This window comes from Zeus faber, assembly GCF_960531495.2.
Source record: "Zeus faber genome assembly, chromosome: 3".
Taxonomy (NCBI): Eukaryota; Metazoa; Chordata; class Actinopteri; order Zeiformes; family Zeidae; genus Zeus; species Zeus faber.
In genome coordinates, this window is record NC_137190.1 from 15,516,115 (window position 1) to 15,536,377 (window position 20,263).

The window sequence follows — 20,263 nt, forward strand, 5'->3', positions numbered from 1 at the left end:
ACTGCAACCATCGCTCTTTCAATCTCATGCTCCCCCTCACGTCATTTGTGAACACGTCCCGAGGAAAACCTAAACTCCTAAGTTTGAGTCAGCTGGTCTCTCCCAACCCAGAATAAGCCATTTGTTTCTCGGCCACAAACCGTTCTGTTGAATATAGATCACAGTCTAATGAGGCAAAAACCTGAGACAAACCTGGCACCGGAGCCCAACACAACAGTACACTGGTAGACTGGTCTGGCACGTTCCCATGACCACTCAAGTATCTGTGAGAGTGTAAAGAGACATGACATTGACATTTCACTGCATATATGTATGAAAGTATGTATATGTATGTGACGAATAAACCTCTTGAAACTTGAAGAGTTGTTGTGTTGTTCCCTGGCCTGGACGGAATCTGCATTGTTTCCTCTATCCAAAGTTTGACATTTGGCTGGATCCTCCTTCCAGTACCCTGGCATAGGCGTTCCCTGGGAGGCTGATAAATGTGACACCTCGATAGTTGGATCACACCCTCTGGTCCCCCTTTTTAAAATCGGGACCAAAGTCTTTCGGACAATCCCCTGGTATGGTTCCCGACATCCATGCAACATTGAAGAGGCTTGTCATTCATGACAAACCCACAAATTTCAATAACTCTGGTATTTCTGGGCAGATCTCATCCACTCCAGGTGCTTTGCCACTATGTAGTTTCAAGCTACAAGTACGGATTCTTGCGGCCTCAGTGACTTCCGCCAAGGAGGTGGGTTCTGATCGCCCAGAACACTCCGCCCATGCTTCCTCCACGGTGGGCGTATCAGTTGAGTTAAGGAGTTCCTCAAAGTGTCCCTTGAACCTCCTGACAAAATCCTGATTACCCTGGTCCGGCACCCCTAAGCCCACTCCGCCCCTGCCTACTGGGTGGTGGGCCAACAAGGCAGTGGCCACAATTGCTTTTTTGGCCTGTGCCGACCAGTCAACAGGTGCTTTCCTGCAAGCTCCACTCCCAGGCCTGGCACTAGAAGTAGGCCCTGGTCTCCCTAGACCGGGAGAGGTTCAATGGCTGCAAACTATTTCTGATCTTCTCATAGGTCTTCTGAATCGTTATTTGTCTGGCCTCTGACCTGAGGCCAATCTGCCATGGATGGCCCTATCAGGCACCAAGGCAGCAGACAGCAAAACCCTAGGCATGGGCAGGGGTCGGGCAATGCCCCACCACATGCTTCTACTGCCCACTGTGGATTAGAAAGTGCACTAATACTGTTTTTATACCAAAATTAGTGGGTATACCCAAGTAAACCCGCTAAAGTAGGCGATTGACGCCTTTCCCATTGCCAGAAAAAATACTGTTGTAGTTACATTTTTATTCTGGTGTGTCATGTTCAACTTTACTAACGCGCAGTTAAAGTGGCGTGTCATGTTTCCAGTGTGATTGGGAAGAAAAACAGTAGCAGAGACAGCAACTTAAACAAACAACGACATAAAACTCTAAAACTTGGAGGGAAAAAAACGAGACTCAGTTCCCTCCGTTCCTACAAAAGAGGCGTTCAAAAGAATCGGATCGTTCGTACATCTATACTGGATCGTGGGGAGTGGAGAAGCTCCTCCGGTTCAGAGACCGGCTTGGGGCGGTGCTGGAGTGGCTCAGAGCCAGACGTGGGGGTCCTCTACTGTGGTCCCCACACATAAGTTTTATGGTCCCACTTTCATGGTCCCCCCATGTGGGGGAAAAAAGTTCTTAACTTCTGATTTTGAATTCTAAATTGAATATGAAGTGATCAAATGATACACATACATGTCTATTAACGCGCCAGCATCCCGAACTTAAATGAACATCACATCGCGCAGGTAAAGGGACCAAAATCAGCAGGTCAACCCGGGTGTCCTGTTTACTTCAGAGCTGATCGGAGGTGGAGCCGATTAAAACCTGTGACTATTTCAGGGTCATCCGACCCAGGACTGAAACTTGGGTGTTACCTTTCCCACTAATGACAAATGCTGGATGTTAGCGCGTGTTACTGGGTTTTTGGCGCAGTAGGAAATCGGCATAAGTTTGTATAGGGTCGAGAGGCAGCAGGAAGTGATGCGGCATTCCAGGGAAACTCGGAAAACTGTAATTTGTGTCGGTAGTCCCCATGTTGCCACAACATCAAATCTACATAGTAGTTCAAAACGACATTTTACTTGGTAAAATAAATAATAATCTATACAACGGGAATGTTGTTCATGGTTAATGGTGCACACCGCCATGTTGGCCTGCCCCCTGATGTGGATAACTTTAAAATGCAATAAAATGTATCAATAATTTCTCTGAAGCTCGTGTTTACATAGCACATTGTCCAAAAGGTTACTTGAAATGTGACTTTCCGCCACGTATTTTAAATCGAATAATTATGATGTAATGATAATACTGTATAGTGACGAAAAGCGTATCGCACACAACCACTAGCGTTGCTGCTGCGTTTCACCAAAGTTCAAACTCGGAAAAACACACTTCCTACTTGGAAAGCGCAAAGGGACGGTCATTTTACGTGTCCATGTGTCTTACACAACGTTAACGGATGAACGAAGTTCTCTTGGCATGTTTTTATTTTTATTTTTTATTATTATTTGATAACACACGTGACTTCAATCTAAACGACTCCATAGTCTTACTATTACGGTGATATCCGCTTTATAACTTGTATAAATCACAAGCTTGCCGCACAAACATACATTATGCTGCGACGGCGGTCTCCCGTTTTTTCTTCAACGCCGACTCGGAACCACCGATTTCCGAGGTCACTGGAACGCCGCATACGAGCAGGAGCGCAGAGACGCTAACGCTCATGCAGCTAGCAGGTCCAAACATGGCTGCCGCGCCGTGCGTCAGACCACCCTGTGATAGCAACCCCGCCACTCCGGGAGCACAATCCATAAAGGTAATGTAGCACCTGGATAGAACCGGATGAAACGCCACCACAGGCTGTCCGTGTCCGCCTTGTGCAACTTACAAGCTGGCTAACAGTTAGCGCCAGCCTCGTAGTAACCTTAGCGTCACCCTTTGTTTCCAATACGTGCGCTCAATGGATTGCCGAGTGCCCGACGTATTTACATTATATTATTTTTCAAATGGAGACTCTCTTGCTGGGGCGTTGTTGTTATGCTCACATTGGGGTGATCTATCGCCTTTCAGTAGGTTTCCTATGGCTAGTTTTGTTTTTAACACTAGTGGTGAAAGGTTTACCATTTTTGGAAGACTCGGTTCTTGACGAGTCACTCAGTAAAAGAGTCGTTCGTTTTTCCGACTCTTCGTTCGAGAGGAATTCCGACGAACGAGAGTCTGTTGGAGTTGTGAATGGAGTTCTCACAATAATCATTTAGTTCTGTTCCGTTTATTTGACGCGGAAGAATGCAGACCGTGGATCCCAGCAAATCGTTTATCCCCATTCGTAAAAAAAAGAAAGGAAAAAAAAGAACTATTGTGAAAGTAACTTGTCCAAATGAGTTAATTTGGTGCAATGCGAAAGTGTAAATCAGCCACATTCCATGCGGATTACCCCAGATCCCTTGGCCTTCTTTTGCTTTGCATTTTAGTTTTAGTCTATATAGTCTTCTGATTATTTTTATGTTCATATTTTGTATTTATTTTGCCCGATCGACTCAAGATTCAAGAGTTTTATTCGTCACATACATATACATACTTTCATACATATGTGCAGTGAAATGTCAATGCAGCGCACCCGGTGATAACACACAATATGTCCGAGACTGAACACAGTAGCTACCTAAGAATTTCTACTAGACCAACTAACTGATTCCTAAAACGTAATGCAGTAAGTCTAAGTCGAATACTATAGAATAAAATAAAAATATATAGAATAAAATAGAATAGATAAAGGGAAAAGGCTTATGTATATGGTATAGGCTAATTCTGTACACACAGATATGTGCATTAAAGTGGCATGTGAATAAAGTGAGGTACCGACCCCTGGTGAGGTCAGCATTGACAGTTATTATGGCTTGCGGGAAAAAACTCAGTCTCAGTCTCTCTGTTCTCGCTGTGTGACTGCGGAGGCGCTTGCCTGATCGCAGCAGCTGGAACAGTCCGTTGTTGGGGTGGTGAGGATCCTTCATGATCCTGCGGGCTCTGCTACTACACCTCCTGGTGTATAAGTCCTGCAGGGAGGAGAGTGTAGTTCCAGTGGTACGTTCAGCTGAACGCACCACCCTCTGCAGGGTCCGCCTGTCCTGAGCAGTACAGTTCCCAAAACAGGCATTGATGTTGCCTGTCAGGATGCTCCCCACTGCTCCAGAGTAGAGGGACTTGAGGATCCTCACGAGACCTGGAATTTCCTCAGCTTCCTGAGGTGGTGAAGACGCTGCCTCGCCTTTCTCACCAGAATGTGTTTGTAAAGTCCATGTTAAATCCTCTGTGATGTGGGCTCCCAGGTACTTGAAGCTGCTCACCCTGTCGACAGAAGTCCCATTAATCACCAAGGACGCGTGCCTCCTTGGTTGTAATCCTCGCCTAAAGTCCACAATCAGCTCCTTAGTTTTGCTGACGTTCAGGTGGAGGCTGTTGTCCTGGCACCAGAGTGACAGGTCAGCCACCTCCTCGCGGTAGGCCTTCTCATCGCAGTCGGTGATCAGGCCAACGACAACAGTGTCGTCAGCAAACTTGATGGTGGTGTTGGAGCTGGACCTCGCTACACAGTCATGTGTATACAGGGAGTACACTAGGGGCCTGAGGACGCAGCCTTGGGGGGGATCCTGTGTTCAGGGTGAGGGAGCTGGACATATGCTTCCCCACCCTAACCACCTGGGGCCGGGCTGAGTGGAAGTCGAGGATCCAGGCACACAGCGGAGTATTTAGTCCGAACTCCTGCAGCTTGACAGCCAGTCTGGTGGCGACTATGGTATTGAAAGCTGAACAATAAATGATGAACAGCAATCTCACATAGGCCCCCTTCGGGCCATCCAGGTGCGTGAGCATGGTATGCAGTACCTGGGAAACCGCATCATCCGTGGATCTGTTCTGCTGGTACGCAAACTGCAACGGGTCCAAGGTGCGGGGAGGGAGGCGCAGATATAATCCTTAATCAGCCTCTCGAAACACTTCATGACCACAAAGGTGAGGGCCACCGGACGGTAGTCATTCAGGCAGGCAGGAGAGGCGATCTTCAGGACAGGAACGGCGGTGGACCTCTTGAAGCAGGACGGGACCACTGATTCAGCCAGGGAGATGTTGAATATTTTAGTGAACACCGCTACGTCCCCAAACTCGCTGACGTCACTTGAACTTGATTGGAACATGTCCCAGTCTACGTCAGTCAGAGCATCCTGAAGCGCAGCCTCTGATTGGTCCGTCCACCGCTTCACTTCCCTCGTCACCACCAATTCTCACGCGATCAGAGGCCTGTAAACGGGAACCAGCAAAATCGTGGCGTGATCTGATTTCCCGAAAGCAGGGAGCGAGACGGTCTTGTATCCGTTCTTGTACGGCGTGTAGCAATGGTCCAAAGTTCTGTCTCCCCTGGTGGCACACAAGATGTGTTGGTGGAAATTAGGCAGAACTTTTTTAAGGTTCGCCCTGTTAAACACCACAGCCGCGTCAGGATGTTTGTTTTGAAATCCGCACAACACATCATACAGGTCTGACAGTGCCGTGTCGGTGTCCGCTTGCGGTGGAATATAAACGGCTGTAATGTTGACCGTGCTGAATTCCCAGGGGAGATAAACTGGACGGCATAAGATTGTCAGCTGTTCCAGGTTCAGCGAGCAGGAGCTGGAGAGAGTCTTAGTGTTATTGGGGTTACACCAGCGGTTGTTTACCATGAGGCAGACACCTCCACCTTTGGATTTCCCCGACTCCCCCGATCTGTCACCGTGGAACACGGAGAAGGACTCAGCTGGACGAATGGCTTCATCCGGCACCAGCGGGTTCAGCCATGTGTTTGTCAGGCAGAGGACGCAACAGTTCCTCGTGTCCCGTTGGAATTTAATCCTCGCTCGGAGTTCATCCATCTTGTTCTCCAGAGACTGAACGTTGGCAAGAAGAATGCTTGGCAGTGGTGGACGGTGAGGTTGCGTCCTCATTCTGACCTGAATGTCGCCTCGTTTACCTCGGTGCTTCCCCTTGAGAGTGTTCGCGTAGAATTTCAGTCGGCCACTCTAGTTCCACGGATAAAAAGTCCCAACGTTCTTATTTTTGGGAAGTTTTTATATCCACGAGTGCATTGCGGCAGTAAGAGATAACCGCCAATGCTTTTTGGTGGACATTATGATAAAAAATGGAAAGAAAAAAAGTAAAATGTGCAAAAGTCGACCGGGGTGCCGGCGCAGGCGACTGAAAGGGCGGCGCCACTATCGCCACTCCCAAGTCATTTCAAAGATTGGTTCACTTTGAACAAATTATTCTTTAGTCTTGCGTCAATATTTGACAATCAAACGACATTTCAAGTGGTCAGAAATGTCTATAAATTATTTATTTGTTCTTTATTTTATTCCACAGGAGGATATAATAGAGGAAGTGTCCAATGATGGAAGCCAACCTCCTAAAAGGAGGAGAATGGGTTCTGGTGACAGCTCCCGAAGCTGTGACACATCCAATCAAGAAGCAGGGTAGGTTGGCCTGGTTGCTGTGACTCGGCTTAGAGATGACCCGCCAATGTTTAGGCTTGACGTGGTGATATTGGATATTAATCTTATTCCATATCATCGTAAGTACACATGAGAACGTCCCGTTCCGCACACACGCGTGCACGCGCACACACACACACACACACACACACACACACACACACTGACAGACCGATGTAAAAGTAATGAATTACAGGCACCAACGTTTTTAATTGGTGCAAGAAACATCAGTGAACCATCATATTTCAACTGGAACAATGTCATTAGAGCGAAGTGTGATATAAAATGTGGAGATGGAGCAGTGGCATGCCATGTCTATGAATATGGGAAACAGAGAAGGCAGTTCTTCTATTGAATCAGTGTTAGCCAGTGCCTTATTTTTTCCCTTCATCATCCCCTTCAGTCCCACATACTTTCCAGCAGAGAACCTGACTGAGTACAAATGGCCTGCAGACGATACTGGGGAGTATTACATGCTACAGGAGCAGGTCAGCGAGTACTTGGGCATCACCTCTTTCAAGAGGAAGTACCCTGGTAAGCTTAAATCTGAAACACTGATTCCAGTAGTGATACCATGATGTTAATTTTCCAACATAACTTATTGGTTATAAACACTGTAGCTTCAAGTTATTCAACAATATAAACTAAATTGTTATAGAGATGGGTCCGATCCAATGTTGGTATCGGGTGCCGATACTGATGTCTTTCAATCATCGGTATTGGACTGATATCGCCAATCCACGTGCTGATCCAAATTTCATTCCATAGCTTGCCCTGGAACATGAACCAGCCATTTTATTTGGCTAATTTAATGGTCTGCCTCATTGAGACTTAAACTCGGCAAATAATTAACCTGTAATGAGCAATGAGTAAGTAGGAACTGGCAGTTGGAGTTGGGCAAATCGTCATAGGTTGAATCAGCCATTCAGCTGTGTTGACCCTCAAAATAAGATGTCATGATTCCGACATACATCATAATGTGCCGCCATAGAGCCACTGAGAGTTGTGGTTCTATTCTTGCCGTGCCATACTGGAATGAATCACCGGATGATCATTAAAATCTACATAGATAAGTCCTTCGGCTTGGCGGTTGTGTCCGGTTTAAAACCAAAATAATCTTACGTCAAAGTCGCTGCTATATTGGAACAGGCAAGACTGGCCTGTAAACGAAAACAAGTCAATGGGGGGAGCTGCGTTTTTTCCCGATTAAAAAGCACTATACCTTTACATTTCTCAACCGATTTCATTGAGTCTTTTTTTATTCAAGGGTTTATGAGCTACGTGGAGTTAGTGGGGGGAAAAAAAGGTCCACGACCGTTCCAATATGGCGCAACGGTTGACTACGGTCCAGATCCAGTTCTTGATTTAATTTTTTTTTTTACATATATATAAAATTTTATTTTTTTATTATTATTATTTTTTTTTTTCTCTCCAAATATTCACCTTGAAAACCTACACCTGTTTGTATGTGAAGCCTACTTAACTTACAGTTCAAATAAATAACTTTGGAATACATTTTAATATCATGGATTTTTGTATATTTTTTGCTCTTTTAATGAGAAGTTCTATGTGATTTACTACACCCTCATGTAACCCTACGCATAATACCAACAACAACAATAATAATAAGAAGAAAAAAAGCTCTGGTATCTGAATCAGTATCGGTGGCGGCACATATGTCTCGAAATCCAATCGGAAATGGAAAAACAATGGATCGGTACATTTCTAATTGTAATAATAAACTACAAGGCACTCAGTAGAGTGTATGGTTCATCGCATCAGAGCTTAATTATTTCACCAATCCGTGCAAGACATGCTCACCCGCATAGGTGCTTTTATTGAAAAATAATATACAGGGCTTGTAAAGAAACATAACCAAGTGGTTTGCAGCCTATTATGGAGATATTGACACCAGTCAACTTGAAAACAAGAAACATGTCAAATGTTCTCTCTCTGATACCCTGCTGTTGTTTTTCTGTTTATTTGCCTGTTGTTTACTCTACTGCTGTGCAGACTTGGAGAGGAGAGACTTGTCCCACAAGGAAAAACTTTACCTGCGAGAACAGAATGTCATCACTGAGACACAGTGCACCTTGGGTAAGAATTATTCTCATATATTAAAAAAGAATAGAGAAGGCTATAGAATCTTTTTATTTTTTTTTTTTTTTTGTATTTAGTTACTCAAAGCCATTTAAGTGCATACAAGTAAGGACTAAAATACTACTATCTCACTAGAAGTGTTAAAGGATATGTTTGCCATTTTTCAACCCAGGTGCTCCATCATTTATTCATAGCACAACCTCGCTGAACACTTTGGACAAATATAAATATTTATATATATAAATATTTAAACCTTAAAAAACGGCAAATCTCCTTTTTCAAAATGGGAAGCTCGCTATAGTATCAAACAATCATTATATGTTATATCAAACAATAAAGAATCTGTCTGTCTGTCTATCCATCCCTTTTGGCTACGTATAGCCACACTAATGTAAGAGACTAAAAACAGGAAGTTGTGCAGCTTCCTACTGGCAACCTGCTGTAGCTATCATTACTTTGGATGAGGGGAAAAAATAGAGGCACAGGGAACGGAATATTGGCACAATCGGCTTCGGTCAGATGGTGCAGCAAGGGGTCTGCGATTTATATTTGAATTGTTATTTTGTTTATCTATATATATTTTTATGGCTTTGTAAGCTGCATTTATTGCATAAAATAAGCTGTGTGACCTTTACAAAACATTAACACATCATGAACACAGTGTGCAGTATTCATTGCTGCACTTGTTTCTTTCCGTTTCGTGAGACCCTCCGAGTCTTATTAGAAGTTGCCATTTTCAAGCGCGCAAGGTGAGAAAGCGAAAACTGTGCTTTTGTGCTGAGGTTGTAATACTATATATCATGCGAACCAACATTTTAAGAAGGCCTAGGTTGAAAAAAATCAAACCTATCCTTTACATTTAGTTAGGACTGGGTATCAGTGTCTGATTTTTTTTTTTTTTTTTTTTCCAGGGTTGACAGCATTGCGGAGTGATGAGGTGATAGATCTGATGATAAAGGAGTATCCCTCCAAACACTCTGAGTATTCAGTCATACTGCAGGAGCGAGAGAGACAGAGGATTGCTAAAGAGTACTCTGTAAGATATTATTACACACAAAAAATATACTTGAATGTCGTATCAGTATCCGTATATAGTATCTGTGGCATTGGGACATGTATAAGAAATATGCATGAAATTAATATGCATGAAAGTATCACAGACTTGACAGCTTCTCGTGTGTAGAGCTATCACAATTTTTACATAATTGCCTGATCGCAATTATTTAAGCTGACTGCGATTGTTTTGTAAAATTTCACTTTCAACCTTGCACTTCCATGTTTCCATACTAAATTAAGGAATGCACCAAATTGTATTCCATGTACTTTTACAATGTCGCTAAATGGCTCTTCTTCATAAAGTGGATGTGTATTAGACACAGTTATAGGCTTGTATTAAGATGGCTGCATAATAACAATTAATTGTCAACTGAAATTTTCTTATTCAGGTGTTCATTCATTTGAAATGCACCTGTTATGTTGACTCTATCATTAATGCAAAATGTTTGTTCAAATATACAGTCTAAGACCTGATAATGGAACTGCTTTACACACGCTATAACTACTCTAAGATGAATAAGCTTCATTGTTCTACAAATATATTTGTTTTACTGTAAATGATTGGGAGTTTAGGGTACAATTCAAACCCCCGTAATTTCCCATATGTAAATGTGGTATTTACAGGCAGCCTTAACAATAAATACAACAATTTCGCTAAAATGCGTTGGGTGAAATGTCAGTATTTATCTATCGTTCTCAGCAAATGCAGCAGCAGAACCCTCAGAAGGTGGAAGCAAGCAAAGTTCCCGAATACATCAAGAAAGCAGCCAAGAAGGCTGCAGAGTTCAACAGCAACTTCAACCGCGAGCGCATGGAAGAGAGAAGAGCTTACTTTGACCTGCAGACACACGTTAGTTCCGCTGTAACACAAAGTCAATTCAAAGTCAAAATCTAATGTTTACTTTTTTTTTTTTTTTTTTCTGGCGGATCTTTGTTTTTCAATTTGCTCGTTTTGCTATTCCAGATCATCCAGGTACCCCAGGGACGCTTCAAGGTGCTGGCTCCAGAACTAACCAGGACCGGGCCATATCCTGTTGCCCTGATTCCTGGACAGTTCCAGGAATACTACAAGAGGTACATCGTCTCAATATTCCTAACATGTTAACATTTACAGTAAATAAAGTACACTTGGTCAAATCAACACAAGACATTGTGTTTATTAAAACAGTAAAATATGCGTTCTTTTTGTAATCTGTGCCCTCTCCTCTTTAATGGCGGTGGGTCCAAACAGGTACTCGCCCAATGAGCTTCGTTACTTGCCGCTGAACACCGCTTTGTTTGAGCCCCCTCTGGATCCAGAGCTCCCTGCACTAGACTCTGAACCTGACTCAGATGATGCAGAGGACGGCAAAGACGACAAAAAGAACAAGAACTCATCAGTAAGATCTTCGGAAATCGACTGCTACTAATAACTTTCTAGGTCAAGGTTGGCCAACCAGTCAGACACTAATAGCCCAAAAAAAATGCAGTATCCCTGCAAAGAGCTCCATGACGCGCGCACACACAAACACACACACTTTTTACTTTCAGATTTAAAAAAATTCTCACACTGAGAATATTCCGTAATGTTTTTTTTCCCCACACTCTTCCCTTAACTTGCCAGTTGTTGAAGTTGAATCACAAGATTCAAGAGATTCAAGGGGTTTACATATACATACTTTCATACATACACTACTCACAAAAAGTTAGGGATATTTGACTTCCGGGTGAAATTTATGGAAAATGTAAAAAGTTCACGCTACAGTGATATTATATCATGAAAGTAGGGCATTTAAGTAGAAGCATGCAATGGTGATTTCCTCATCTCAAACAATTGATTGAAACAAAAGCCAACAACAGTGGTGGGTTTACCACAACAAAAAATGTCAATGTCTCAATAACTTGTCATGTGACCTTGAGAATCAATTACAGCTTGACAACGACGTCTCATGCTGTTCACAAGTTGACTTACTGTCTGCTGAGGCCTGGCACCCCACTCTTCTTGAAGGGTGGTCCTCAGGTCATTGAGGTTCTGGGGTGCAGAGTTATGAGCCTCTACATGGTGACTCAGCTGATCCCATAGGCTTTCTATGGGATTCAGGTCTGGAGAAAGTGCAGGCCACTCCATTTGAGGTACCCCAGTCTCCAGCAGCCGTTCCCTAATGATGCCACCTCGATGAGCTGGAGCATTGTCGTCCATGAAGATGAAATTAGGCCTGTGTTGTTCATGCAGGGGCACAATGACTGGACTAATGATGTTATTCAGGTAGTATGGGCTTGTCACTGTACCATTCACAAAGTGTAGGGCAGTTCTGTATTGACTAGACACACCTGCCCACACTGTAACACCACCACCACCACCACCACCACCAAAGGCTCGTCTGGTGACAACAGTGGCTGATGCATAGCGCCCTCCTTGATGTCTCCAACATCGTTGGCGGCCATCATTTCTGCTCAATGTAAATTAACTTTAATCAGAGAACAGCACTGAGGCCCACTGGTCCCTCGTCCAGCGTAATTATATATTATATATATATATATATATATATATATATGTATATATATGTATATGTATATATATGTATATGTATATATATGTATATACATATACGTATGTGTATATATATATATATATGTATATGTGTATATATATGTATATACATATACGTATGTATATATATATATATGTATATGTATATATATGTATATACATATACGTATGTGTATATATATATATATGTATATGTATATATATGTATATACATATACGTATGTGTATATATATATATATATGTATATACATATACGTATGTATATATATATATATATGTATATATGTATATGTATATATATGTATATACATATACGTATGTGTATATATATATATGTATATGTATATATATGTATATACATATACGTATATATATATATATATATATATATATATATGTGTGTGTTTTTCATTGGGGAAAAAATGGAGGCAGTATGTTGACAGAAGAGCAGCATATGTACACAGTGAAGAGCCACATACGCTTACAAGCCTCAGGTTTGGCCACTTCTGTCCCAGGTGGCGGAACTTATGTGTCTCGCCCCTCTCATTCCTTCTCCTTCTGTCTTCCTCCTCGCTCTTTAGGATAGTTCTTCCGGCAACACGTCAGACGTGGAGAGCCAGGAGGGAGGAGGAGGGGGAGGAGGAGGAGGAGGAGGAGGAGGAGGAGGAGGTGGTGGTGGTGGTGGTGGTGGAGGAGGAGGAGGAGCAGGAGGAGGAGGAGGACAGGGACAGGGACACAAGGCTAAGGCCAAGGACCGGACAGCCACGCCCGGGAAGGAGGGCAGCCAGAAGCAGCCCGCATCTCACAAAACAGCAGCCGTCACCGGGTATAAGGTAGAAGACAAAACCACCTGAACTCTCCTCTCCTTCAACAGCAGCAGCACTTTGTTTACCCCCCCCCCCTTCCTCTTTCTACTGCTAGTACTACTACTCCTTTACTCCATCCCTCCACCACTCCCTCGCTTTCCTAACTCCGTTCTCCAGTTTCTACAGTTCAAGGCACTTTCGACTGGGAGAAGCTGGGTGATATTCACATCCACGTGCACGTAAGCGCACACCCTAGGAGTTCTCCAGTCAGTGTGGTCGAGGTGACAAAACGTCAACGTTCTAAGCAATAATAACAGTTTAAAAGCACGGTTCCATATTGTTTATATCACTGCGCAATTTCAGATTTCCCTAAAGGCAATTTAAGAATAATAATTTAAACAAAGTTTTATTTTGAAAGCTCTTTTGATAAGACCTATTTTCTGCCACCACTTAAAATATACTATTTTAAACCTTAAAAACAAGTCAGCAGATATTATTACTGCTCGTTTTCCTTCTCTTCTTTTTTTCCTTTTTTTTTTTCTTTTTACAATGGAGATTATGTCATTCTAATTTCTGCGATGATTCAGAAATTGAAGCTACATTATTATGGTGGTAGCTAAAGAACACTAGTTATGTGATTAGTATTGAATGTTTTATAACCAAAAATTATTTTACTCTAAATGTGGAATGCACTTAATCTGAGTGTATGTCAGTATATGGATTATATACTCTGTGAATTCAATGGTAACGTTCTTTGTCTGTTTCTTATCACCAGACAGCTGTTTGATATGGGCCTTATTATTATAATTATATATATATTTTTTAGGAAACACTGACCTTGTTCACACTGCTGCTAGCCTGAGCTGGTGGAGTTTAGATGAAACATTAATACAAATTGTGGCCTGGCCCACATCAGCCCTACCATGATGTGACCTTAATTCTTTGCCATTCTGTACAGCTTTGTGGTGTGAACAGGGTCCCCTTCCAGTTGATGCTTAAACACCTTGTCAGTTCAGCTTGTTGTTATTTTGTCCGGCTTACTCAGGGTTTCCACTTTCCAGAGGGCTTAGATGAGGCCGTCTAGCTAGCTCACCCATCTAGAAACACTAATAAGATATTATTCAGCAAGTTCCCCTAATGTAAAAACCCTACGGCCCTTATATAACAGAACGTTGGTGCATGTCATGGCAATGAGAACAAATGGCCGTTTAGCTATGGTCAACATAAAACATTTTAGTATATTCTTATTTGACATCAATGGTTATGCTTGCTAAATAGTTTTACGGAGCAGCAGGAACGACCTTCAGCATATCTGTAAGCAGAACATAAACCTCACAAAAGGTGGTCTTGGTCTTGTGCAGATCTGATTAATGTTGAATTGTAGGCATTATGTTTTATATTGTGTAATCAGACCCGTGTGTCTTTTAGGCATGTTACCTGGTCGTGCGCTTGCACCACAGGGCACTTGTTGCATGTAGTCCGACTACTAATGCTAAGACTTCCTAATAACCTCGCATTAGGATCTTATGGTTTGTATCAACAAATTATAATCCTCTTTTGAAAGTACAGACAGCTATGTTTATTGACAATGAAGGTAAAAAGAAAACTGAAATCTAAAAAGTGAATACAAAATAGATGACCGACATGAATGCATACGTTGATCAACCTTTTCTCCTGTGTAACTGTGGGTCAGTATGCTGAGGCATGGTTTCCCAAGTCATGGTCCCAGTCACGCCTGCATTTGTGACCATAAAAAAGTTTCACCAAGTTGAATTAATTTCAATGGTTTGGAGTCAGGTCGCAATCTATGTTCAACGTAGATTTGCACAATAGCAAAGCCACCTTTGTGGTGTGTAAAGCAGAGCTTTCATATTTTATACAGTTCTGCACTGACCGAGAATAAATGTACCCCAAATAAACGTGCCGTGAGTTGCATAGTGATGAGGCAGAAGTAAATGATGTAATCATGTTTCATTATGTTATCACACCAACCAAGCTAAAGGTTTAGCACGGGTAGCGCCTTCTTTGCAAAGACACGCAAAAGAACATCACTTCGCCAATTCCCGGTGTGACTGGAGCTCAACCCTGGTATTTTTGGGGGGTTTCATTTACCTGCATCAATGTCTATCCCCATTTGAATTAAACATATGTCAAACACAAAAAAAAGCACTTGAACATGTGACAATTAAGGAAGTGGTTATACCTTTGAATTTGTTTTGGCAAAATTGTTTGTCTTTCGATACATGTATTGTCTCCTTCATTTGCAATTTATGTTATTCAGTGTTAAAGTTAAATTATATTTCACGAAAACCGGACCGGCCCATTCCCAGATCAAACACCAGCAATTGCTCATTTTGGTTTTCATTACTACTTGCTGTGAGGTCAATATTGCTTGTATAGGATACAATATGAGCTCAGAAAAGAAGCACAGCTTAAAGGATGAATTGGTAAATTCACAAGGTAATTGTTGAAAATATAAGGTGCTAGAATGAAATGAGCAGTTACCGGGTTTGTGTTGGTTAAAATGGGCCCAAGCCCCTCCTCTATTATTTCCCTCTTCTGCTTTTTCTCTTTCTCTGTTTAGCTATCCTTTCTATTTACTTTACTTTTTGACCTTCACTAAACTCATACTATTTCTGTCTAATTGGATCCCACTCTGTCAGGGAACGTTTAATCAAGGATGTCACAGTTTGTCCAAGAGCCTCTGCAGGGAGCTAGAAACCGTAGACAGTTAATGGTCAGCCTGAAATCTCTGACTAGACAACAATGTGTCCGTATGGCCTGAACATCCATAGAACGGTTATTTTTCAGCAACTTTAAGATACACTCTGCTCTAGGACGCTGCCCTTTATAGATGAATGAAAACGAACAAATCTAAATCAACCCAGTTAAAATCTCACAGACAGAAACGTTACATTTACCATCGTGCTTTTCTTTTATTGGCTGCCCAATATTATTTTTTTTTTAAGTTAACCCCAGTAAGTTGCATCTATTTTTTATTCATCTGCAATATAGAATATTAGAAAACAAATCATGAATTATCCAGATATTTTGATTGGTGACATGTGACTTCTTGATTTTAAGGTTCCTTAATCTTCTAGTCTGTCTGCTCTGTTTGATTCCTGCTTCTGTTCAATGTTCCAATCTAACCTGATGGTATGTTATATAAGAAATCATCTTTTGAGATGTCCATATTTAGATACTGCAGTTATAGAGTTTAAATAAAACTTTAAAACTCATAGTGCGATCAGGAGGTGGTAATTGTTTGCAAAACACATTGCAGTTGTGAGGTTTACATTTACCTGGCAAACGCCCAAACAGGAACAGTGAACATTTTAGGGTGTGTATATTTGTCAATGCACAGAAATCCTCTGACAATACAATTTAGGATGAGCAACGTCTGTGCTGCTTAATCTTCCCACCAGAAGAGCAACACTTTACATGTTAGAAAGTGAGAAAAGAGGTGTTTTTCCTTTATTGTGTGGTTTAGAACTAATCACTTTTTACCATTATTTATCATAGAACTGATAAGAAACTCAGGTATTTTATTTGATGGAGTGTGCCATTTAATTTCTAAATGCACTGTCTTCTATTAAGAGGCTTTACAGTTATTCTGCATGGAGAGTTACTTCACCACACAATTTAAAAAAAATGAAGTATCCAAATGATTGCAGTCAGTAAATAACACAATGACTATGGTATAGTTAGAATTATTCATGTTGCCCGCAATGTATGTCATACTGTGTAGTCTGCATTAATATAGTGTAAAAAATATATATTTTTTTTCTCCTGTAAATACAGTATTTATAAGTAAAGTGTACTTGCTCAACATGACACATCAATGAAAAGGGGCATTTAACTTTGATTTCAAAATACTTGGACTTGGCCTTTTTTCTTGGTTTTAAGTTGCTAGTATTTTACTGTTCCAAAAGTGGACACACCCATTTCAAGCTTCAAAAAATAGTCTAACACTTTTTTTTTCTTTTTTTTTTTTTGTCCATTACTTTAAAATGTCAAACGCTGATTGGTTTTCATAGCATTATTCTGCCCTTGCAGCCTAAGGTCATTCCCAATGCTATATGTGGCATTTGCCAGAAGGGTAAAGAAGCCAACAAGAAAGGCAAGCCAGAGGCTCTCATTCACTGCTCCCAATGTGAAAACAGCGGTAAGTTGAAATAACAATTTTAATGGATAGTTCCTGTCTCTATGAGATATCAAGGTAGTTCTTAACATACTGTAATTTTCAGCATCAAGTGAAATATTAATCCATATTTGGTGTTGCAGTGCTTGTTTTATTTATTATTAACAAATACATTTGTTGCTATATTGTGGTGGTGTTCTTCCTTTACATATTTTTGTGTGCACCACTTTTGATCATGCGGGTTTTTGTGGATACTCCCCAATTATATCGGCTAATATGACTAGACCCGACATCTATGGGTTTTGGATATTTCTATTCACCATCTGCGCATCACTGTGTTGTGTTCATGTTTATTCATTATTCATCACATTTCATTCAGTTTCCATTAGTTACGCTAACATGCATCACCAGTCAGCAGCGCTAGTATCTGTCCAAGCATTTCTTTCGGTCTGCATTTACCTGTGCGTGTGCGTGTGCATGTGCGTGCGCGCGCGCGTGTGTGTGTGTGTGTGTGTGTGTGTGTGTTTACGACTGCTCATTTGCACATCGCTGCACCTCCCCAGGCCACCCGTCCTGCTTGGACATGAGCGGCGAGCTGGTGCGCGTCATCCAGACGTACCACTGGCAGTGCATGGAGTGCAAGACATGCACCGTGTGCCAGCAGCCGCATCACGAGGACGAGATGATGTTCTGTGACCAGTGTGACCGGGGATATCACACTTTCTGTGTCGGCATGGACACCATACCCGTCGGTGAGTCCCCGCACTCACGGTGACCTCAGCGCTCGCTCCTTTCGGTTGCTCCTTTTTTTTAAATTTAATTTTATTTATTTTTATAACAGAAATATTTTGGGCACCGATTGGCAATTGAGAGAAAAACTGTATTTATTTTTGAGAACTTTAATTACTGCGCTGGATATAAATTAAATTTAATCAGCCGACCGATACATTTTGTGGGATACATAAGCTTAAATCAACAAATTTTCCTAGTAGTCCATCCAACTTTGCTGTGATCGTGAATCCAACATTATTTGGATTAAAGGGCTCGATGCCTCAATTTCCTAGTTTTTCCATTCATATCTATTTAATTCTCCTCGAGTTCAGAATAGCTCATGGTTGTGCATCTTGTCTGCCTCCTCAGGTCTCTGGGTTTGCAGGTTATGTGAAAAAGAGTTAACCACGCCCAAGAAGAAGGGAGGTGCCAAAACACCCAAAAAGTCCAAGTAGGATCGGACTTGACATGACGACATCTGTTCTGTTTCCTCTGTGAACTTAGCCAGATCTTTACAGATTTACCTCACATTTACGTCTCTCATCAACATGACATTTTTGAGTTTTAAAGGTAAGGGTACCAAAATGTTATTCTCTCAAGAATGAGAGAGAGAGAGAGAGCGAGAGAGAGCGAGAGAGAGAGAGAGAGAATTATAGGAATTTGGGGATTCCATTTTTCATACCCACCTTAAATTCTCACATCTTTACCATCAAGGGGAAGTTAAATTATATATGAGGCTATTATACAAAAACATGACTGAAAAATACATAAAAGGCATTTTTTCCTATTGGACCTGTTGACCTTATAGGTAATATTCTTTTTGAACCAATATTGATGTGTAACATTTTGTCACAGGTCACTGTTCTGCAAGCTGATTGTTGCTCATAATTTAGCTTTACTCTCTGATAATCATATTTCACTATTTGTTTATTTGATGAATTGTTGCAGCTCAGTGTTGTTGTTTTTTTCTGTATTTTCTTATTTACTTACACTTTTTGTGGTTATAAACCCTGTGGGTAAGCTTCATGCAAATAGTTTTTTTTAAGTTACCTCATGTCTGGCCTTTACCACGAGACCAAATGGCACATGGATGAGTTGACTCATTAACCGGTATGCCAACCATTTCTACTAATCAGTCTTTGTTTATCGTTGTAAACATTCTCGAACACTGTCGGCTCATTACTGTTTTTTTCATATTTAATTTTCTATTACATTTTTTTAATAATTTTTTTTTTTTTTACATGAAAATGGTGCTTTTGATCCTGTGTTATAACTTAATTGACCCAGGTATCTTGGCTTGACACAGACTTATCACAAGCTAAAAGTAACTAGTGATAATGGAGTTGATAATCGACTTTGTTAAAGTAGTTTTTTTTATGTACAGCAGTTTTCTGGTTGTATAGATGGGCCGTAGGCTTTAAAACTAATGATAAATTTCTCACTTAAATGTATAAATTGACAGTGATGTATGAAATGAATTCTCACAGTCTGGAGTCACTGATTTTCTTAATTTAACTTTTTTTTTTTTTTTTTTTTACATTTGTATTTTCAGTTTGTGTTTTTTGGGGGTTTTTTTTACATTCTAGATCATCCTGCAGGTGTTATGTGTATATGAAATGTGTTACTTGTCAGTCACTGAATTTTGTTTTCAATAAAAGACTTCACAATAATTCAGTTTAGTAGATTACATACTTCTTCACTACTGTCAATAAAACCAATAATATGATGTGACGTCCCAAATAAAGAATACAAATGCAAACGCGTCCAAATGTGAATCAACCATTTAAATGCGGGTTTAGGTGTAAAAAATCTGTAAGCAGTAAGAGCATATAATATATTTAATCACATATTAATGATACATGTTTTTGTAAAATTGTTTACACAACACAAGTAACATTATTTTTTTTGTGGATGAAGAAATGTTTCTTTTCTTTGTATTAAAAATGTGGGGATTGTATTTATTTTTGGACGAAGAAATATATGTATGTTTCCGGGTTTATTTTTTATTTAGAAATCCTAAATACAAACTTGTGCCTTGCAGTATTTATCCTTTTCAATATTCCAGATTCTTTATTAGTCTCGTGCCATCATGTAAGTACAGTGCAGTTCAATGACAAAGCATAAAAAAATAAAAATATTAATACAAACAGACATAAGAGGAAAAATGTGTAAGTATTCCAGAGTCAATATTATATATTAATGTACAGTTGGGAGTCGTGTACGTACGGTGCAGGATTACTAGCTTGGCCCCCGAAGCCATG

General features: G+C 41.0%; 1 protein-coding gene across 1 annotated transcript; it reads left to right on the forward strand.

Moving 5' to 3' along the window:
• The first annotated feature begins 2,782 nt into the window (after positions 1-2,782).
• phf10 (PHD finger protein 10) lies at positions 2,783-19,881 on the forward strand. The gene is made up of 13 exons (XM_079997238.1): positions 2,783-2,897; positions 6,470-6,579; positions 7,001-7,131; positions 8,611-8,694; positions 9,609-9,733; positions 10,454-10,603; positions 10,718-10,827; positions 10,985-11,132; positions 12,866-12,919; positions 13,001-13,117; positions 17,147-17,255; positions 17,795-17,983; positions 18,372-19,881. Exons 1-13 carry the CDS (start codon positions 2,805-2,807, stop codon positions 18,455-18,457), a joined length of 1,506 nt encoding a protein of 501 aa, XP_079853364.1. The 5' UTR covers positions 2,783-2,804; the 3' UTR covers positions 18,458-19,881.
• Positions 19,882-20,263: the final 382 nt, after the last annotated feature.